Source organism: Podarcis gaigeae (genome assembly GCF_964106915.1).
Source record: "Podarcis gaigeae genome assembly, chromosome: 4".
Classification (NCBI taxonomy): domain Eukaryota; kingdom Metazoa; phylum Chordata; class Lepidosauria; order Squamata; family Lacertidae; genus Podarcis; species Podarcis gaigeae.
In genome coordinates, this window is record NC_139677.1 from 101,440,926 (window position 1) to 101,463,969 (window position 23,044).

General features: G+C 48.3%; 1 protein-coding gene and 1 long non-coding RNA gene across 2 annotated transcripts in view; one reads left to right on the forward strand and one right to left on the reverse strand.

Annotated features, from left to right (window-relative positions):
• LOC310843969 overlaps positions 1 to 23,044 on the reverse strand; it is a 336,267-nt gene that overhangs the window by 206,921 nt on the left and 106,302 nt on the right. The gene's annotated exons all lie outside the window — the stretch shown is intronic.
• Positions 1 to 23,044, forward strand: part of CHRDL2 (chordin like 2) — a 48,484-nt gene that overhangs the window by 5,794 nt on the left and 19,646 nt on the right. The window contains exons 2-6 of the mRNA XM_083737029.1: positions 10,760 to 10,872; positions 12,923 to 13,016; positions 16,557 to 16,702; positions 17,836 to 17,929; positions 21,120 to 21,169. Of these exons, the coding sequence (XP_083593155.1) occupies positions 10,760 to 10,872; positions 12,923 to 13,016; positions 16,557 to 16,702; positions 17,836 to 17,929; positions 21,120 to 21,169 (497 nt within the window). The remainder of the gene's footprint in view (positions 1 to 10,759; positions 10,873 to 12,922; positions 13,017 to 16,556; positions 16,703 to 17,835; positions 17,930 to 21,119; positions 21,170 to 23,044) is intronic.

Sequence of the window (23,044 nt, forward strand, 5' to 3'; positions counted from 1 at the left end):
GAAACACAACCACAACTTGTCTGTGCAACCGCAGATGGGTATCTCCGCCTTTGCTGATCTGCCTGTGCGAATACCGGAGAAGGAAGCTGAGCATAGGAAGCCGCTTTGTGGTGAATCAAACCATTGGCCCATGTTGCCTGCACGGACTGTCAGAGCAGCTCTCCGTGACAGCTGATAGGAACATGATAGGAGTTTGTAAAATGATGCATGGCGTTGAGAAAGTGACTCAAGAGACATACGTCCGCCCAATAACTCGTGGAAATCCACTAAATGAATGTTGGTTGTGCTCGGATCCTACTTGCAAGTTTTACCCAGGTATCTGGTTGGCCACTGTGAGAACAGAATGCTGGACTTATAATAATAATAATAATTTATTATTTATACCCCGCCCATCTGGCTGGGCCTCCCCAGCCACTCTGGGCGGCTTCCATAGAAACCAAAAATACAGTAAAATATCACACGTTAAAAACTTCCCTGAACAGGGCTGCCTTAAGATGTCTTCTGATTGTCAGGTAGTTGTTTATCGCTTTGACATCTGCTGGAAGAGCGTTCCACAGGGCGGGCGCCACTACCGAGAAGGCCCTCTGCCTGGTTCCCTGTAGCTTTGCTTCTCGCAATAAGGGAACCGCCAGAAGGCCCTCGGCACTGGACCTCAGCGTCCGGGCAGAATGATGGGGGTGGAGACGCTCCTTCAGGTATACTGGACCAAGGCCGTTTAGGGCTTTAAAGGTCAACACCAGCACTTTGAATTGTGCTCGGAAACGTACTGGGAGCCAATGTAGGTCTTTCAAGACCGGTGTTATATGGTCTCGGTGGCCGACCCCAGTCACCAGTCTAGCTGCCGCATTCTGGATTAGTTGTAGTTTCCGAGTCACCTTCAAAGGTAGCCCCACGTAGAGTGCATTGCAGTAGTCCAAGCGGGAGATAACCAGAGCATGCACCACTCTGGCGAGACTGTCCGCAGGCAGATAGGGTCTCAGCCTACGTACCAGATGGAGCTGGTAAACAGCTGCCCTGGACACAGATTTGACCTGTGCCTCCATGGACAGCTGTGAGTCCAAAATGACTCCCAGGCTGCGCACCTGGTCCTTCAGGGGCACAATTACCCCATTCAGGACCAGGGAATCCTCCACACCTGCCCGCCTCCTGTCCCCCCAAAACAGTACTTCTGTCTTGTCAGGATTCGACCTCAATCTGTTAGCCGCCATCCATCCTCCAACCGCCTCCAGACACTCACTTGATGGGGTTTAGCCTCATCCAGCGGGCTCTTTTCTGATTTACTATAAATTCGGCAGAGTTAAGCAGCATTAAAACCGAAACCTGCAAGCTCAGCACACACTTGTTTAGCTTTAACAGGGTCATCACCTTTTCACTAGTTCCAAAAGAAGAGATGAGCTTATGCAAGACTGTGACATACTCATTTTTGTCCTGACTTTCCCTTTGTCGTTTTCATCGGACTATCTCCAGGCTACTTAATGCTCTCAGCAAAGAAACCAATAATCCTAATGTTCTTAGAAGCTATTCATTCCATTGGCCTCACATAGGATTGTGAAAATCAGCTCAATAATTTCTTTAAAAAAATAATAATATTCATTTTTCTTTTTCATTCATTACATACATCTCAATTTCTTATTATTATTGTTTTTTATTAGAAAATACACACATATTGCGAATATACAAGCATACAAACATACATTTCATACAATCATTAAATATATACAAACATACCTACATTCATTCCCACAGATAATTCCTTTTCCCATCACCATCCACCACCCCTCACCCCACCTTTGTGTTAGACTTCCAATCTACTCAATTGCAATTTCTTTCCACTTCTAGTACTTTCTTTCACACACCTTTAACCTAATTTCATACTTCTTTTTCTATTACACATTTCTTATGTATCCTCTGTGAACAGAAGACACTCTGATTTTTTTTTTAAGTATTGTGCTGTTTAGTTGTTTAGTCGTGTCCGACTCTTCGTGACCCCCTGGACCAGAGCACGCCAGGCACTCCTATCTTCCAATGTCTCCCGCAGTTTGGTCAAACTCATGCTGGTAGCTTCGAGAACACTGTCCCACCATCTCATTCTCTGTCGTCCCCTTCTCCTTGTGCCCTCCATCTTTCCCAACATCAGGGTTTTTTCCAGGGAGTCTTCTCTTCTCATGAGGTGGCCAAAGTCTTGGAGCCTCAGCTTCAGGATCTGTCCTTCCAGTGAGCACTCAGGGCTGATTTCCTTCAGAATGGATCAGTTTGATCTTCTTGCAGTCCATGGGACTCTCAAGAGTCTCCTCCAACACCAGAATTCAAAAGCAACTTTTTAAGTGTAAAAAGTTACAAATGACTACAATTTTATACCAGTGTGTAAAAAACATTGACGATTCATCAGATAGATCTGGAGGAATCTTCAAGGTCATAATTTCGAAGGCTCCTCTTCGGAATTAGGCTTCCATCCTTAATTTTGCACCCAACCACCTGCACTCTCCCTTCTCTTGTACACAGCGAATGGGAACTTCGTGGCCCTTTGTCTTTGAAAGATTCCCTAGCCAGAAACAGCTTCCGGACGAAAACAGGAGCACTTCCCGACGGGAATTTAATCTGAAAACGGGCCATGACAGAGACATCTCAAACACCGGCAACATATTTGTCAGTGCATAACTCAGTTAGTTAGATGTTATCGAGCATGGCCTCTGTCAGAACAGGATGCTGGACTTGATGGGGTTTGGCCTGATCCAGCAGCTCTTCTTATGTTCTTATCAGGGCCGTCTTTACCCGGGGGTGCAAGGGGTGCAGGGCACCTGGGCACCAAATTCAGGGGGGGGGTGGTGCCAGGCGCCCGCCGCTGAAGCCGTCTAAGCTCTTATCTACCTGTTATGAAATAATAAAGAATTTTGATCAAGCTAGAAAAACAAAATACATATATACCTAGGTATTGCCGAAATGTATACCTACTATTTCACTAAAGGACTTTTGACTTAGTGCGCTCATTTACCAAAGACACGCTGCGCCAGCGGCGGCGCTTGTCATTCGCAATGGCACCATGCACATGAAATTAACTAAATTTGGGGGCTCTGGGAGGATCTTTGCACCCCAGCGGCCTCAGTCCAGTATACCTGAAGGAGCGTCTCCACTCCCATCATTCTGCCCGGACGCTGAGGTCCAGCGCCGAGGGCCTTCTGGCGGTTCCCTCATTGCAAGAAGCCAAGTTACAGGGAACCAGGCAGAGGGCCTCTCGGTAGTGGCGCCTGCCCTGTGGAACGCCCTTCCAGCAGATGTCAAAGCGAAGACATTCAGAAGACATCTTAAGGCAGCCCTGTTCAGGGAAGTTTTTAACGTGTGATATTTTACTGTATTTTTGGTTTCTATGGAAGCCGCCCAGAGTGGCTGGGGAGGCCCAGCCAGATGGGCGGGGTATAAATAATAAATTATTATTATTGTTAAGTTGTGGGTTGACAAAGCCGACGACACAGCGATTTCTTCAAATAGCTCTTTATTTCGTAAGCTGGAATAGAACTGACTGCAAACAGCTCAGCCGGCCTGCTTTTATAGGCAGCCGGCTGTCAACATTGTAGCAACAACAGCCCAGAGTTAACGCCTAAAATAACTGACGTGGACCTGAGTGAAAACTATCTACAGACCTGAGTGAAAACTATATACAGTATCCCCCTGCTGGCCCAAGGTGAAACTTCACTACATAACACCCCTCCCCACCGAGATAAGGCGTTAGTTACAATCGTAATGGTTTCCTTATATACAGCACTACGCATAATGGTTCAATTAGGCACAAAAGCATATCGGTTACATTTCCCATACTTAGACCAACAGTGATACATGTCCAACAACATAGTCCTTTAAATAAGTTGGGCGCTTGGGAACTCTGCCAGACCGCCGGGGACTGGTAGCCAAGTCCGGAGGGCCACACAGTTCTTGCTGAGGCTGTGGTGCGACCCTAGGTGGCGTTGGAACCAACTCCCCTGGATCCGCTGCTGTGGGTGGAGCCTCCGCAAGTGGAGTGGTCTGAGTCTGTGGTAAGTCTGGCAGACCCTCTGAAGCGGCTTGGTTCGGCTCCACGCTGGCAGTTTGCGAGGGAGGTGTAGGTGGGGCCTCGCCATCTGTACGTGTCTCTTCTGGAGCCGCAAGCGCAGTTGGGGGCACCTCGGTAGTGTCCAAGTCCCCAACCCTGCGCCTATGCTGGTCTATGTGCCGTCGCCACAAGCGTCCGTCTTCGAGTGCCACCTGGTACGAGCGAGGTCCAGTGACTCCCACTACTGTGGCTGGCACCCAAGGAATGTCCCCTACATAGTTCCGGGCAAAGACCTGGTTTCCTGGGACAAATGACCGTGGCGCGTTGGCACAGCCTGGGGGTTCAGCCACGGCAAAGTCCGGGTGTAGCCGGTCGAGCGGTGACCTGAGGCGGCGGCCCATAAGCAGTTCAGCAGGACTCCGCCCTGTGGCCGCATGAGGGGTGATGTGTTGCATGAACAAGTATTCGGCGACCCGCTCATGCCAGTCTCCCCGGTCCAGGCGCGCCAGTGCCTCTTTTGCCGAGCGCACCATTCTTTCCGCTTGGACCGGTGGAGTTGGACGATCACCGGCGAGGAGGCCCAGGAGTGGCTTGTGGTCAGTGATGAGGTCAAAAGTCCTGCCATAGAGGTATTCATGGAACCTCTTCACTCCAGCCACAAATGCCAGTGCCTCCTTGTTGAGCTGGCTGTAATTCCATTCCGTCGGAGATAGCGTCCTGGAAAAGTAGGCGAGCGGTGCTTCTCTTCCGTCTGGAAAACGGTGACTAAGTACAGCACCGATGCCAAAAGGTGAGGCGTCGCAGGCAAGGACCAGCGGCCTGGATTCACTGTACTGTACCAGCACACTGTCTGATGAAAGGAGAGCCTTGACCGCGTTGAAGGCCGCCGTCTCCCGATGACCCCAGGCCCAAGGCGTATTAGTGCTAAGGAGTCGGTGAAGAGGCTCAGCCACTGTGGCTTTGTGGGGCAGGAACATGTTATAAAAGTTCAGCAGCCCCAGGAACGCCTGCAACTCCGTCTTGTTCTTTGGGGTGGGGGCCTGCTGGATAGTGTGGATCTTGGATGTGGTCGGGTGAAGGCTGGAGGCATCGATAAGATAGCCCAGGAACTCTACCTGTGGAACGGCGATCTGGCACTTCTCCCTCTTTACCTTGAGCCTGGCCTCTTGGAACCTGGTCAGCACGGCACGGAGGCGCTCGAACAGCTGCTGGTGTGAGTCTGCAGACACCAAGACGTCATCAAAATATGGTACCACGCCCGGAAGCCCTTGCAGGAGACGCTCCATAAGGCTTTGAAAAATGCCAGGAGCCACACTCACCCCGAACTGCAACCGGCGGCAATGGAATGCCCCCCGGTGGGTGACGATCGTCTGGGCTTCAGCAGTGGCAGCATCGACTGGCAGTTGTTGATAGGCTTGGGCAAGTTCCAGCTTAGCGAAGACCTTACCCTCACCCAGGGAATGCAGCAGGTGTTGGACAACAGGAACCGGATAAGCGTGCTGCTGAAGTGCCTTGTTGATTGTGCACTTGTAGTCAGCGCAGATTCTCACCGACCCATCTGGCTTGACAGGCGTGACGATGGGGGTTTCCCACTTGGCGTGATCAACCGGCTCCAAAACTCCTTGGGCGATCAGTTTGCCCACCTTAGCCTTGAGAGCAAAGGGAACCCGGCGTGGCTTTAGCTTGATGGGGGCAACTTGTGGATCAAGGCTAAAGGAGATGGGCGTACCTGTATATTGCCCCAAGGTGCCGTCAAAAACCTCGGCAAAGTCTTTGACCAGACCCTCAGTCTCTGCGTTAGAGATGCAGTTGATGCCGGTGACTTCCAGGCCGAGGGCATCAAACCAGTCTAGCCCTAGGAGGCTTGGCCGCTGACCTTCGACCACCACCAACCGGAGCAGGCCTGAAAAATCCTTGAAGGCGATCCGGAACCGGCCAACCCCTACCACGGGAATGTCGTTTCCCTGGTAGTCTCTCAGGTGTACGCGGTGAGAGTCGAGTTGCCTTTTGGACACTCTGGGTACCAGTCTTTTGATGGTGCTCTACCTCGGTAGTGTCCAAGTCCCCAACCCTGCGCCTATGCTGGTCTATGTGCCGTCGCCACAAGCGTCCGTCTTCGAGTGCCACCTGGTACGAGCGAGGTCCAGTGACTCCCACTACTGTGGCTGGCACCCAAGGAATGTCCCCTACATAGTTCCGGGCAAAGACCTGGTTTCCTGGGACAAATGACCGTGGCGCGTTGGCACAGCCTGGGGGTTCAGCCACGGCAAAGTCCGGGTGTAGCCGGTCGAGCGGTGACCTGAGGCGGCGGCCCATAAGCAGTTCAGCAGGACTCCGCCCTGTGGCCGCATGAGGGGTGATGTGTTGCATGAACAAGTATTCGGCGACCCGCTCATGCCAGTCTCCCCGGTCCAGGCGCGCCAGTGCCTCTTTTGCCGAGCGCACCATTCTTTCCGCTTGGACCGGTGGAGTTGGACGATCACCGGCGAGGAGGCCCAGGAGTGGCTTGTGGTCAGTGATGAGGTCAAAAGTCCTGCCATAGAGGTATTCATGGAACCTCTTCACTCCAGCCACAAATGCCAGTGCCTCCTTGTTGAGCTGGCTGTAATTCCATTCCGTCGGAGATAGCGTCCTGGAAAAGTAGGCGAGCGGTGCTTCTCTTCCGTCTGGAAAACGGTGACTAAGTACAGCACCGATGCCAAAAGGTGAGGCGTCGCAGGCAAGGACCAGCGGCCTGGATTCACTGTACTGTACCAGCACACTGTCTGATGAAAGGAGAGCCTTGACCGCGTTGAAGGCCGCCGTCTCCCGATGACCCCAGGCCCAAGGCGTATTAGTGCTAAGGAGTCGGTGAAGAGGCTCAGCCACTGTGGCTTTGTGGGGCAGGAACATGTTATAAAAGTTCAGCAGCCCCAGGAACGCCTGCAACTCCGTCTTGTTCTTTGGGGTGGGGGCCTGCTGGATAGTGTGGATCTTGGATGTGGTCGGGTGAAGGCTGGAGGCATCGATAAGATAGCCCAGGAACTCTACCTGTGGAACGGCGATCTGGCACTTCTCCCTCTTTACCTTGAGCCTGGCCTCTTGGAACCTGGTCAGCACGGCACGGAGGCGCTCGAACAGCTGCTGGTGTGAGTCTGCAGACACCAAGACGTCATCAAAATATGGTACCACGCCCGGAAGCCCTTGCAGGAGACGCTCCATAAGGCTTTGAAAAATGCCAGGAGCCACACTCACCCCGAACTGCAACCGGCGGCAATGGAATGCCCCCCGGTGGGTGACGATCGTCTGGGCTTCAGCAGTGGCAGCATCGACTGGCAGTTGTTGATAGGCTTGGGCAAGTTCCAGCTTAGCGAAGACCTTACCCTCACCCAGGGAATGCAGCAGGTGTTGGACAACAGGAACCGGATAAGCGTGCTGCTGAAGTGCCTTGTTGATTGTGCACTTGTAGTCAGCGCAGATTCTCACCGACCCATCTGGCTTGACAGGCGTGACGATGGGGGTTTCCCACTTGGCGTGATCAACCGGCTCCAAAACTCCTTGGGCGATCAGTTTGCCCACCTTAGCCTTGAGAGCAAAGGGAACCCGGCGTGGCTTTAGCTTGATGGGGGCAACTTGTGGATCAAGGCTAAAGGAGATGGGCGTACCTGTATATTGCCCCAAGGTGCCGTCAAAAACCTCGGCAAAGTCTTTGACCAGACCCTCAGTCTCTGCGTTAGAGATGCAGTTGATGCCGGTGACTTCCAGGCCGAGGGCATCAAACCAGTCTAGCCCTAGGAGGCTTGGCCGCTGACCTTCGACCACCACCAACCGGAGCAGGCCTGAAAAATCCTTGAAGGCGATCCGGAACCGGCCAACCCCTACCACGGGAATGTCGTTTCCCTGGTAGTCTCTCAGGTGTACGCGGTGAGAGTCGAGTTGCCTTTTGGACACTCTGGGTACCAGTCTTTTGATGGTGCTCTATGACACAATGGACAGGGCAGACCCGGTGTCGATCTCCATGTCACATGGAGCTCCTTCAATGAGCACCGTGACGTTCAGCTTGCGTCGCGTAGGCGAGTCGGTTTGGCCAATCGTGGTTCCAGACGGGCAGCGGCAGTTGGTGAGAGCGAAACAACTTTCCTTGGCAGACTGGAGTGAAGACTTGGACTTGCGAGTCGATGAAGGGGGGGTGTCAGACGGAGCCGATCGGCAGACCTTAGCAATGTGGCCCCTTCTGGAACACTTCCTACAGATGGCGTCTCTGAATCGACACTTGGCACGGGAATGGTTGCCTCCGCAGCCGGCACATTCTGGTTGGCCCTTGGACTTCTGTTGGAACTTCCTGCGCTCCCGCTTTGTCTGGTGCACGTCATCGCCTTCACTGGAGGATGCCTCATCACTGCTGGCCTCTTCATGATGCACCGGAACTGGCTCCCTAGCAAGACGCGGGCTGCTGGACTTGCGGATCTCCTGGGCGGAGCGTTCAGCAGCTTCTGAGGCCACAGCCTCCTCAATGGCTTTCTGCAGCGTGAGGTCTGGCTTGGCGAGGAGACGCCGTTGCAGATGGATGTCCCGGACCCCGCAGACGATTTGATCCATCAGGGCATCGTCTAAGTCTCGGAACTCACAGTGCATTGCAGCCTGTCGCAGGGCGGTGGTGTAGTTGTTGATTGACTCCCCCTCTGCCTGGTTCCGGTGGTAGAACGCATGGCGGGCAGCAATCTTGGACGGCTTTGGTGCGTAGTGGTTGCGGAGCTTCTCGTGGATCATGTCCCATGGTGTTGCCTGGACTGCTTCAGGCGCAACCAATGCTCGGGCCGTCTCAAACACCTCAGGCCCACAGAGGCTGAGGAATAGGCCCCGCTTACGATCCTTTGATACTGCTGTCAGCTCGTTGGCTTGGAGGTAGCAGTCGAACCGAGCGAGGTAGGAGTCCCATGATTCAGAGGCTGGCGCAAACGGCGGTAGAGGCACAAGTGAAGCCATGATTCCGATGCCGGCGTGAAGGGCGATGGATGGAACACAGTGCTCTAGCCAGAACAGTCAGCTCTGAATTGGTTCTGTCCAGTGATTTCGCTCAGTGATTTCGCTCTGTGATTCAGCTCAGTGATTCAGCTCAGTTCAGAGGCTGGCCGCATCTGGCTGTGCTCTGATGTCCATTGATCCCATCCTCGTCCCCAGTGTTAAGTTGTGGGTTGACATAGCCGACGACACAGCGATTTCTCCAAATAGCTCTTTATTTCATAAGCTGGAATAGAACTGACTGCAAACAGCTCAGCTGGCCTGCTTTTATAGGCAGCCGGCTGTCAACATTGTAGCAACAACAGCCCAGAGTTCCCGCCTAAAATAACTGATGTGGACCTGAGTGAAAACTATCTACAGACCTGAGTGAAAACTATATACAGTATCCCCCTGCTGGCCCAGGGTGAAACTTCACTACATAACAATTATAACAATTATTATTATTATTATTATTATTATTATTATTATTATTATTATTATTATTATGCTAAAGACAACCCTGGTTCTTATATCTAACAATTGGCCAGTAGGCTACTGGTTTATCCACAAGCTTCCCCCGGCCCTCTCCATGTAATATGTTCAGGAGAAGGAGATGGATAAAAGAATTTTAATACTTTCGCTCAATCTACAAAGCAGGACTATCCACGGGGAACCAAGCTCTGAATTTATGAGAATCTCGGTTTTCATCTTTAAAGCAAGTTTCTAGACCTCATGGGTCATAAAGACTCTCACTGAAATATGAGTTGCTTGCTTCCCCATACTCAGTGAGGGACATGTTGTTTTACGACAGGGGTAGGCAACCTAAGGCCTGGGGGCCAGATGTGGCTCAATCGCCTTCTCAATCTGGCCCACAGACGGTCTGAGAATCAGCGTGTTTTTACATGAGTAGAATGTGTGCTTTTATTTAAAATGCATCTCTGGGTTATTTGTGGGGCATAGGAATTTGTTCATTATTTTTTTCAAAATATAGTCTGGCAACCCCACATGGTCTGAGGGACAGTGGACTGGCCATGGCTGAAAAAGGTTGCTGACCCCTGATTTAGGGTCATTCTACCTCCTGATAAGGGACGTGGGTGGCGCTGTGGGTTAAAACACAGAGCCTAGGACTTGCCAATCAGAAGGTTGGCGGTGCGAATCCCCGCGACAGGGTGAGCTCCCGTTGCTCGGTCCCTGCTCCTGCCAACCTAGCAGTTCGAAAGCATGTCAGAGTGCAAGTAGATACGGTAAATAGGTACCGCTCCAGCGGGAAGGTAAATGGCATTTCCATGCGCTGCTCTGGTTCGCCAGAAGTGGCTTAGTCATGCTGGCCAAATGACCCGGAAGCTGTACACCGGCTCCATCGGGCAATAAAGTGAGATGAGTGCCGCAACCCCAGAGTCGGTCACGACTGGACCTAACTGGGATGCCAGTGTGGTGTAGTGGTTAAGAGCGGTGGACTCGTAATCTGGTGAACCAGGTTCGCTTCCCTGCTCCTCCACCTGCAGCTGCTGGGTGACCTTGGGCCAGTCACACTTCTTGAAGTCTCTCAGCCCCACTCACCTCACAGAGTGTTTGTTGTGGGGAAGGAAGGGAAAGGAGAATGTTAGCCGCTTTGAGACGCCTTCGGGTAGTGATAAAGCGGGATATCAAATCCAAACTCTAACGGTCAGGGGTCCCTTTACCCTTTACCTTTACCTCCTGGTTGCTTTTCCCCTCGCCACTTGGAACATGACACCTTCATGTTTTGATTTCCAGATCCGGATGTCTCCTGCGTATTTAACAGCAAGAAGTACAAGGCGGGAGAGAGCTGGCACCCTTACCTGGAGCCGCAAGGAGTGATGTACTGCATCATGTGCACCTGCTCTGAGGTACCTTGCAAAATCCTTAACTGGCTTGGCAGCAGGATCTCCAGATGATATATTTTGAGCGACAATGACCTGAGCGGCCATCGCCATCAATAATACGTATATGCTGCTTAATGTGCAATATCCCTAAGCAGTTTGCATAAAGCACAGTAATACAATTTTTAAAAATGAAAATGTATAGGTGATACAACATTTTAAACCAAAAAAACACAAAGAAATGTATCTGTGGTTTTAAGCAACAGCAGAAGTTTGAAGAAAACAGGGAGGGAGGGATGCAGAGGGATGCAAAGGCTTGAGGATATTTCGTGTTTGATGTGAGACCAGTGCCGGATTTAGGTTTGATGAGGCCCTAAGCTACGGAAGGTAATGAGGCCCTTTATATGTCCAGCTGTCCTTTGTCAGCTTTTTGTGTTGAATATATGCTATATGGTAATTTATGGACCTAGTAGGTATCTAAAGCCATTTGCACATATTGCCATGTAACCTGTCCATGCACATAACAAAATATGCATTTTATCAAAGTAATTGTTGAACTGAAACCAGTGATATTTTAGGGAGCAGGCTAGCAGGCGGGGCCCCTGACTTACATCCTAGGAGCCTACACAACACAAAACACTGTTGCTGTATGTAGGTTTTATTTTATGTGTTTTTTATCTTATATTTTAGGGACGCGGGTGGCACTGTGGGTTAAACCACAGAGCCTAGGACTTGCTGATCAGAAGGTTGGCGGTTCGAATCCCCGCGAAGGGGTGAGCTCCCGTTGCTCTGTCCCAGCTCTTGCCAACCTAGCAGTTCGAAAGCACGTCAAAGTGCAAGTAGATAAATAGGTACCGCTCTGGCGGGAAGGTAAACGGCGTTTCCGTGTGCTGTTCTGGTTTGCCAGAAGCGGCTTAGTCATGCTGGCCACATGACCCAGAAGCTGTACGCCGGCTCCCTCGGCCAGTAAAGCGAGATGAGTGCCGTAACCCCAGAGTTGGTCACAACTGGACCTAATAGTCAGGGGTCCCTTTACCTTTACCTTATATTTTGGAAATGTACATCCAGGTTTTTTCCCATTAAAGTTTTTTGGGGGCCCCCAAGAGAGTGGGGCCCTAAGCTATAGCTTGTTTAGCTTATACGTAAATCCAGCACTGTGTGAGATGATGGGGTAAGGATTGGCAGGCGTCCGCTCTGTGTGATCTGCCTTGTGGCTGCAGTCAGTGATTTCAGCTCGGCTGAGGCGACCATTGCCCAGCAGTGATTTCAGCTTGTGGAAGCTAGCCAGGTCTGAATACCTAGCCTAGCATCCCATCCTCATCACCAGTGAAGTATAGGTGGGTTCCCACGAGGCAAGACACAGCGAGAACAGCAAGAGCCTTCATTGAACTACATAACTGGGAAACGGGGGCGAAGCAACTGCTTATATACATTCCTGAAAGCCTGGGCCACTCCCACTCCCAACATGATTGGCTGTCTAAACTTCTAAACTGCGAATCACGACTCAAGAGTTCGAGGGCCAATGGCAGAGGCCCAAATCCTGAAATGTTCTGTGATTGGGCATTATGTATCAAATCAGAACACAGGCGCTTATCAGAATCCTTAGTCCAGACTCAAGCTCAGGCAAACTCAGACCACTGAATACATAACAGGTTTGACTGTCTATCGATCTATTTATTGATTCTAAGTTTTAATTTATATATTTTTCAACTGCTGCTATATCTGTATTGTCCCTGTTATACCTAATTGCAAATTCAAGTATATCCCTATCATGTTTTTTGACTTCCTTGATATTGTATGTGGGCTGGAACTGGTCTGTGACCGAAATAAAAAAATTCGATTCAATTGATTGATTGATTGATTGATCTATCTGGATAAACGTTGACCAGTCAAACAAAGGAAATGAAAAGGCATGGAGCTGTTTAAAGACTTTCGCTGCACTAAGAATTGTCTTCTTGAAAAAGGCTGAGGTGTTGGGTTGAAATAAACCCAGAGAGCAGAATTGGTGAGGATTTGTTCTGTTGATAGATATTGAGCCAAAAATTCAACCTCACTGATTATTCCGTTTTCTTTGCAGGATACCAATGTCAGCTGCTCCCAAATCCAGTGCCCGCCTCTTCAGTGTCCGAATCCCATCAGCGACCCACACCAATGCTGTCCTAAGTGCCCAGGTGAGTGGATTTGAATGCCACTTCCCTGACAGCACGCAAACAGTTTATACATATCCATAACATATCTGGCGTGCTCTGGTCCATGGGGTCACGAAGAGTTGGACACGACTAAATGACTAAACAACAACAACAACAACAACAACATAACATATCTATATCCTGCTATTTATAGCAGTGCCCCCCTTCCCCAGAAATGTATGTGTGAATGCACTGGTGAGAAATATGCTCATGTGGGGGGGAGGGGGAGAGAGAAAATTGCTGGAAAAGAAGTGTCTCTGCTAGGAGAAATTTCCAGTAAAAGGCTGATGACTGTGCGGAAATGTGGAGAATCGTCAAATCGTAGGGTTGGAATAAGTTCAGCCCCCGAAAGTGAACTTAATTTTTTTTTAAGTGAGGAAATAATGCAGGCATTTTTACCAAGCAAGATAATGGGACGTCAGTAGCAATCTCTTCTATTCAAAGACAGGGATATGGGATTAAAACAGTATCCTTTGAGCGCTTTGCCAATGTTATTTTTCAGATAAAGTAAAGGTAAAGGGACCCCTGACCATTAGGTCCAGTCGTGGCCGACTCTGGGGTTGCGGCGTTCATCTTGCTTTACTGGCCAAGGCAGCCGGCGTACAGCTTCTGGGTCATGTGGCCAGCAGGACTAAGCCGCTTCTGGCGAACCAGAGCAGCGCACGGAAACACCGTTTACCTTCCCGCTGGAGCGGTACCTATTTATCTACTTGCAGTTTGGCGTGCTTTCGAACTGCTAGGTTGGCAGGAGCTGGGACTGAGCAACGGGAGCTCACCCCGTCGCGGGGATTTGAACCACTGACCTTCTGATCGGCAAGTCCTAGGCTCTGTGGTTTAACCCACAGCGCCACCCCCGTCCCCAGTAATTGTAGCATTTGGTGAAAGCTGAGAGAGAAACCCAGCCTTCTGAATTTTGGGGGTGGATTTCTGGACAACTTCCCAAACTGCATCTGGATTCTACCACTAAACTATAGGCTTCACCCTGGCACAACCTCACTAGGCTTTGCTACCAACATTTCTTTTTCCATTTCCTTTTTTAAATTTTCTGGGAAGTCTTCTATCATCACCACCTGGGTTAGAGGGGAATTTGCCGATATCAGTTTTCCTTTATATTTCACCCACATCTCAGTGATATTTCTTAATCAGGGATTTTCAATATTCTGCCACCATTGCCTGCTTGGTTTGATAAAAAAATATATTCGCTAACTTTTCTCTCATTTCCTGTGTACAGTGGACCCTCGGGTTACGTACTGATCTGGCTACGTAATCTTCGGGTTGCAAAAGCGGCAAACCTAGAAGTGTATTCTTCCGGGTTTTCGCAATTCACACATGCGCAGAAGTGCTGTATCGCGCTGTGTGCATGTGCAGAAGTGGCACCTCTGGTTACAGATTTTTTGGGTGTGCATGGACCCCTGAAACGAATTAAATTCAGCGGTCAGAATATTGATTGCAAAGAATTGGGGGGGGGGGAATACCATCATTATTAGAATGGCAAAGCAAGCTCTGTGAGTTTGTGGAAATGGCAAAATTGACCGCAATCATTAGAGGCCATTCAAATCAGAGAATAATTAAAGAGTGGAATGGAGACATGAGAAAATATGGTTCCGGAATTGGAATATCAATAGATAATGTGTAAAACGTGCGGGGTTAAGCAAGGAAATAATAAAAGAATCAACTGAATAATTATTAATCTACAAGAACACAACAAGATGGAAGAAGTTAAAAAAGATATTGAGATCACACATGGGTGAAGGGGAGTGGGGGGTATAGGGGAATTTATAAAAATTTCTAATATAATATTTCTAATTGCGTTGCATTTATATATAGCAAAGGGAAGTCTATAGCAATTAGGTATATTTTAATCTAGTCAACTACTGTATGTAATAGGCTTATGTTACAAAACGAATATGGATTTTGAATCTGAGGTTTGTAATTCTTTTTCGGTTTTGGAATAAAGTTTAAAAAGAAAATAAAAGAAAGAAAGAAATGAATTAAATTCGTAATCAGAGGGTCCACTGTACCACTCTCTAACCATTCTATCTCTCCCTGCTCTGTTATCCCATCTATGATATATCTTAACCAATTTGCTATATAATATAAATTTATGTTGGGGAGACAGAGTCCTCCTGTTTTCTGGGGTTTATACCATCCTCTTTATGTTGATTCTAGGTTTCTTATCCCCATTACAAAATTTATTGATAATACCAACATTTCTACAATCCCTTTCCAGCCCAAGGGCTTCTCTGTGTTGTGGGTAGTGTGGCTGTGTGTCCCTGTTTAGAGTAGACAGTCCTTTACTGCAGCAGCACCCAAACTTTTCCGGGCTACTGCCCCCTTGGTCCCACAAGCGCCTCTGCAGTGCCCCCTATCCTATAAAAAGCAATATTTGGAACAACGGTTTGCCTGGGGGATAACAACCCAATAAAATCCAAAGCAGCGGCAATTGATTGCACACTTACTCAAAATCCAATTAAAACCATTTAGTTTAATTAACTCAACGAGATGGAAGAACTTGATTCAGCGATACCAGCTTTTCAAAATCCGATAGTCATTGACACCTCCAGCGCTCCCTCGTTTTCCCCTTGGCTCTTAGCACCCACTAGGTGACTCCCCCACAGGGGGTGGTACCACCACCCACTGTGGAAACCACAGATCTATTGGGGGGCCTGTCTGGTCGAAGCCCAGTTTAAAGATGAAGAACTCTAAGAAGGGAGAGCAGGTGTGTGTGTGTGTGTGTGTGTGTGTGTTATGTACTGAGTTGAATAGGATCCAAAAGGCAGCAGTCTGATTGGTCCTACAACAATAGGATCCAGAATGCAGCAGTCTGATTGGTCCTACAACAATAGGATCCAGAATGCAGCAGTCTGATTGGTCCACAGGAACCACCCAATCCAGCTCCAGGTGGAAGGGAATCTGCAGCCTGATTGGCTTACAGGTGAATCCCGGAATTAGCCAATCACGTGGGGCCCATTGTGATTGGCCCGGAATTAGCCAATCACGTGGGGCCCAATGTATATAAGGCAGACATTCTGGGGGAACTTCCATTCCTCCTCACCACTATGAGCTGAATAAAGAGCATGAAATCCTCTCTCGACTCCGAGTATATTTTGGTGTGTAAAGCCATCTTGGTTTGTGTTAGCGGCACCAAAGTGACCTCTCTGGGGCTGCCCAGACAACAAGACTCCCCTCTCAACCTCGCTGCAAGTTAAATTGCTGCTTTAGGGGTTGTTTTTAAAAGTCTGGAATGGATTAATCCGTTTTGCATTACTTTCTATGGGAAAGCGCGTCTTGGTTTTGGAATGCTTTGGTTTTGGAACGGACTTCCGGAACGGATTAAGTTTGAGAACCAAGGTACCACAGTACATAAAATTGCCAGAGGGCTATTATTTCTTACTGGGGCTTGCTTGCCTGCCAGAGATCATTGCATGTGTTTTGCCACGGCTGGCCACTCCTGGAAAAATCGTCACAGGGGGATGTAGGGAGAGAAAATGTCCTCAATCGTGTCTTCTTCTTCCTCCGCAGAGCTGCTCACCCCGCCTGGGGTCCAGACGCCAGCCAATTCCTCCTGCCGCTACAACGGCACGGCCTACCGGCATGGCGACATCTTCACCCACAACGAGCTCTTCCCTTCCAGGCAGTCAAATCAGTGCACCAAGTGTAGTTGCTCGGTAAGTGGCTTCGGAGAGCCGTTCTGGACGCCTCGCCCCAAAACGGTCGTTGAGGAGTTGGGAAAGGTTCGGAAGAGGGAAACCCAAATGATCAAATCTCACGGAACAGGACAGAAGCGAGGGGCAACCCAAGCATGTATCAAAATTGAGGAGCTGCAATATATGACAACAGGCCCAGGGGAAAACGAAAGAAAGCATTTGCTTAGCACACACTAACATCAGGGTAGGGGCCTGGTGGGTATAAGATACTGTACGATACGATAATATTTATTGTCATTGTCCCATACAGAACAATGAAATTGAAAAAATCTACATCAGACGTTCAAAACCAACAAGCCTGCTATCCCAGCCTGGTTAGCCCCCTAAAAACTCTGATACCCCATTTTTAAATACAATATACTCCCATAGAGACTACCTCAAAGGTAAAGGTAAAAGGACCGCTGACCATTAGGTCCAGTTGTGGCCGACTCTGGGGTTGCGGCGCTCATCTTGCTTTATTGGCCGAGGAAGCCGGCGTACAGCTTCCGGGTCATGTGGCCAGCATGACTAAGCCGCTTCTGGCGAACCAGAGCAGCGCACAGAAATGCCATTTACCTTCCTGCTGGAGCGGTACCTATTTATCTACTTGCACTTGACGTGCTTTCAAACTGCTAGGTTGGCAGGAGAGAGACTCCTTACACTGAGTTTAAAACCAAAATCGCATTTGGATGGAAACTGTTTCTCAGGCGGCTAGTCCTAGTCTTTATAACCCTGGACCTTCTTCCAGAAGGCAGAAGCTGGAAGAGATCATTTCCGGGGTGTGCACTATCCTGCACTATCTCTGCAGCTTTCTTATGGCACCCGGAAGCATAGATTTGATCCACCTTACTTTGGAAACCCAGCTAAATGCGTGGGGTAGAAATAATAAATTATTATATATGATTATTATTGGGAAGGCAGGAGTGTACAGGCAGGAGCCTTTTCAGTCAGAAGCTGGACACAAGCTCTGGGGAAACGGATGGTTAGACTACTGCAATGTGATGTAGCCGGGCCTGCCCTTGAAGACGGTTTGGAAACGCTAGCTACCTCAAAACACATCCAGTGGGGAGGTGCTGCTATTGACAAAGTGTCTGGATTTGTTGTGTTTTTCTCAGGAAGGCCACATTTACTGCGGCCTGGTGACCTGCCCAGAGGTGCTGTGTGCCTCTCCCGAAACGATGCCAGGCTCCTGCTGCCAAGTCTGCAGAGGTAATGTAAGAACCATGATCCTCGCCGAATCCCTCGCTCCCACAACATGGACCTTTGGAGGGGTGGGAAATGCAGCCAGAGATCTTGTCTGCCGCCAAACATTGCCATTTGTTAACATTTCCTGGGCTGATGTGTAGGAATTGGTTGTTTTTCTTTTTTCCCCTTTTTTAAAATAATAATTTTTGTTGAGTTTTCCATATTTGTTGTTGTTGTTTAGTCGTTTAGTTGTGTCCGACTCTTCGTGACCCCCTGGACCAGAGCACGCCAGGCACTCCTGTCTTCCACTGCCTCTCACAGTTTGGTCAAACTCATGCTGGTAGCTTCGAGAACACTATCCATATTTACTCATGTTTTATTACATAAATCTGTAACGCTGAGCTGGGATGCGGGTGGCACTGTGGGTTAAACCACAGAGCCTAGGACTTGCCGATCAGAAGGTCGCGGTTCGAAGGTCGACGAGGTGAGCTCCCGTTGCTTGGTCCCTGCCCCTGCCAACCTAGCAGTTTGAAAGCACACCAGTGCAAGTAGATAAACAGGTACCACTCTGGCGGGAAGGTAAACGGCATTTCCGTGTGCTGCTCTGGTTTGCCAGAAGTGGCTTAGTCATGCTGGCCACATGACCCGGAAGCTGTACACCAGCTCCCTTGACCAATAAAGTGAGATGAGCGCCGCAACCCCAGAGTCAGCCACGACTGGACCTAACGGTCAGGGGTCCCTTTACCTTTTATAACGTTAAGCATTGCTCAAACAGAGCATCAACCTCCCTCCCTCCCTCTTTCTGACTTCCAAACATCTTTAAGTATGGTAAATTCTTAGCATTTCTTTAGCATTCTTAGCAATTTTTTACCTTCTATCTTCTTTTAACATTTCACCTCATTTTTTACCTTATACCTTCTTTTAGCATTTCACTTCATTATATGTAAAACGGCTCCTTATTTTAACATTACAAATATTTCAACTCAAACCTACAAACGTTTGTACTAAGGTGAAAGCCTTCTGGGATATAATATGTAAAGAATTAAAGAAAGGTTTTAAAATATAATTTCAATAAAAAACCAGAGGCATTTTTGTTAGGTTTAATTGGAGAGGAAATTCAGGAAAAAGATGTAAATTTGTTTGTGTATGCCACAACGGCTGCAAGGATACTTCCGCCCCAGAAATGGAAGCAGCAGGAGCTTCCTACGTTGGCAGTTAAAGATGATGGAATACATAGAGTTGGCAAAGCTGTCGGGGAAGATCCGGAATCGGCGAGACGAACGGTTTCAAAAGGACTGGAACAAATTTATATTTTACATGAAAGAAAATTGTAAACATTTGAAAACGTTTGCAGGAATTGGTTGTTTTTCCAGCGCCAATCTCAAGCTCCTTTGCTCTCCTCCTAGAGGAAGATGATTTTTCCGGGTGGCGCTGTGGGTTAAACCACAAGCCTAGGACTTGCAAATCGGAAGGTCGGCGGTTCGAATCACCGCAACGGGGTGAGCTCCCGTTGCTCGGTCCCTGCTCCTGCCAACCTAGCAGTTTGAAAGCAGATCAAAGTGCAAGTAGATAAATAGGTACCGCTCCAGTGGGAAGCTAAACGGTGTTTCCGTGCACTGCTCTGGTTCGCCAGAAGCAGCTTAGTCATGCTGGCCACATGACCTGGAAGCTGTATGCCGGCTCCCTCGGCCAGTAAAGCGAGATGAGAGCCGCAACCCCAGAGTCGGCCACGACTGGACCTAATGGTCAGGGGTCCCTTTACCTTTACACAGGAGCAACTGGAGCTGTTTTGCTGCCTGAGGCAGAACTTAAGGGCAGCAGGCTAGTTTGGGGGCTGCAGGGCAGACCACGTGGCCCCCATTCTTAGCTGCATTCCAACACCACCCGAATTTACTGCCTGAGGCAGCTGCCTCGCTCTGCCTCATGGAAGGGCCGGCCCTCCTCTCCCCACCCTTGCATTTGGTTGTATAGGGCGGTGGAGGTAGGGATTCGATGGCAGGGGACAGCAAACCTTTTCAGCAGGGGGGCCGGTCCATTGTCCTTCAGACCTTGTGGGGGGCCGTACTATATTTTGAAGAAGAAAAATATGAACGAATTCCTATGCCCCACAAATAACCCAGAGATGCATTTTAAATAAAAGCACACATTCTACTCAAGTAAAAAACGCCAGGCAGGCCCCACAAATAAACCCAGAGATGCATTTTAAATAAAAGCACACATTCTATTCATGTAGAAACACGCTGATTCCCGGATCATCCATGGGCCAGATTTAGAAGGTGATTGGGTTGGATCTGGCCCCCGGGGCCTTAGTTTGCCTACCCATGGGCTAGAGCAGGCATAGGCAAACACCGGCCCTCCAGATGTTTTGGACTACAATTCCCATCACCCCTAGCTAACAGGACCAGTGGTCAGGGATGATGGGAATTGTAGTCCCAAACATCTGGAGGGCCGGAGTTGATTCCCGGACCATCCGCAGGCCAGATTTAGAAGGCGATTGGGCTGGATCCCGCCCCCGGGCCTTAGTTTGCCTACCCATGCTCTAATGTTTCTTCAAGTTCTCTCCCTTAAGTTTCTTTCTCCCTCTGTTTGATATAGTGAATAGTTACTTCCTTGGGAGTGGAGGGCTATAGGGTGTCATGACGGAGGGGTGTTTGTGGTCAACTGCGTTTCACCTCAGGGTGCTCCTGTTAAACCCAGAGATCCCAGAAATTTGCTGCCCTCACAATTTGAAAGTTAACTTTCAACCGGGTTAACTCTACGCACATGTAACGTTCAAATTTGAAATGCAGCAATCGCTTCTTAAAGAACTACACGTAAAACGTTTCAGACGGAAACATTCATTTGCTATCTTTCAAACAGAGACAAGAAAGAAAACTTGATGAATTTAAAAAGGACCATAATAGTGCTTTCAGGCCAATAAGTGAAAAATGGGTGCGTGAACTCACAGGCACTAGCCAGTCTGTGCTGTGCTCAGTGGCCCTCTCCTTAAAGCTGCAGATCCAGTTTTTCACTTTACTTGATCCTGGAAAGAAAATGGTTCAGCTGGACAAAATATAGTGAGTGTGTTACAAAGGGGCGCCACCACTCAAATAATGCTTTGGTCAGCTTAGGAATCTGAATGAATAAACAGGACAGGGTGAACTGATGGACCAAGATGTATGCTTACTGTGCAAAGCTCCCACCTAGATCTATGCTTTTTCTTTTCTCTCTGCAGATAATTCCTTTGAGAGGTTGATAGAAGAGCCCCAATTAAACAGAGGCGTTGTAAGTAAAGATTTCAGTTTTTATTCCTTTAAAATACACAATTCATTAAGAGGCATGTTCTTTCGACATCGCTCACTAGCAGATCGTCTCATGTGCAATGAACGTTACGGGTTCTCATAATTTGTCGTAGTAAAAGGTGGATAGAGAAAGTGGTTAGAGAAGAGGGTTTTTAAAATAGATTTATAGTTTTTTATAGATTTATAGAATTATAGAGTTGGAAGGGAGCCATCTAGTCACTGCAATGCAGGAATTCCAGCTGAAGAATCCCTCACATAATATTGAAATTGAAGCTGCATTTGGGGAGATTCAGGGCAGATAAACGAAAGGATTTATTCACACAGTGCGCAGTCGAACTATGGAACTCCTTGCCACATGAGGCAGCAATGGCCACCAATCTGGATGGCTTTAAAAGAAGATGGAGAAAGAACTGGAAATTTACTGCCTGTGAAGTATTGAGGGAAAACCTAATCAAGATGTTTTATAGAGGGTACTTAACACCTACCAAAATAGCTAAAATGTAAGGGATGCGGGTGGTGCTGTGGGTTAAACCACAGAGCCTAGGACTTGCCGATCGGAAGGTCGGCGGTTTGAATCCCCACGACAGGGTGAGCGCCCGTTGCTCGGTCCCTGCTCCTGCCAACCTAGCAGTTCGAAAGCACTTCAAAGTGCAAGTAGATAAATAGGTACCGCTCCGGTGGGAAAGTAAATGGCGTTGCCGTGTGCTGCTCTGGTTCGCCAGAAGCAGCTTAGTCTTGCTGGCCACATGACCCGGATCAGCCAATAAAGCGAGATGAGCGCCGCAACCCCAGAGTCGGCCACGACTGGACCTAATGGTCAGGGGTCCCTTTACCTTTACCTTTATAAGACAAAAACAAATCTGTGCCAGAGGTGTGGTAAAACAGAGGGGACACTTATACATGTTTGGTGGACCTGTGGAAAAAATCAAAAGCTTCTGGAACATAGTATAATACGAGCTTAAAAAAATGTTTAAGTATAACTTTATGAAAAATACAGAAGCTTCTCTACTAGGGATAACGGACACAGGTATAGCAAGAGAAGATCAGAAAATATTCCTCCATGCCACAGGAGCAGCAAGGATCCTAATTGCTAAAAACAGGGAAAAAGAAACTGTGCCAACAAAAAGGGAATGGCAGGATAAACTGTTAGAGTATCTTGAAACGGCTAGATTAACAGAGGCCATGAGATATCACACTAGACAAGAGTTTCAAAAAGCATGGGGAAAACGCAGAGAACACTTCACAAAACAGTGCCCTAAAAAAATGTTTCGATTAATGTCTGCAGGAGACATTGTGGATATTTAAGTTATAATTAGAAAAATCTTAATACCGGTAATTATTCCTAAAGGAAACAGCTTATAAGAAATAAGGAGGCCAGATACAGGATAAAGAAAGTCTTTTATGTGGTTGTTTGTATTGCTATATGTTATGCTCACTCTATGCTCATGTTTAATGAGGGTAGATTTCTGTATTGGGTGGGTGGGGGGTTTATGTTATGCTGTAAATAAAATTTCCAATAAAAAATTATAAATAAATAAATAAAAAGGATGCTGGAGTAGATGGGCCATTGGTCTGATCCAGGAGGTTCTGCTTAGTTTTCTATTCAACTGATTTCTAGCACCGTCCCATTTATTTATTTATTTTTAATTGCAAACCTAAGAGAAAGAAAGAAAGAACTTTGGCCTACATCCACAACGATCCATTAATCCCAATCTAAAAATATATATCAGTATAGGCAGCCCATATATCACAATAGCTATCCAAATGAGATTGATGATTGGAAGGTATACAGTGGTACCTTGGCTCTCAAATTTGATCTGTTCCACAAGTCCGTTCCAAAACCAAAAGTGTTCCAAAA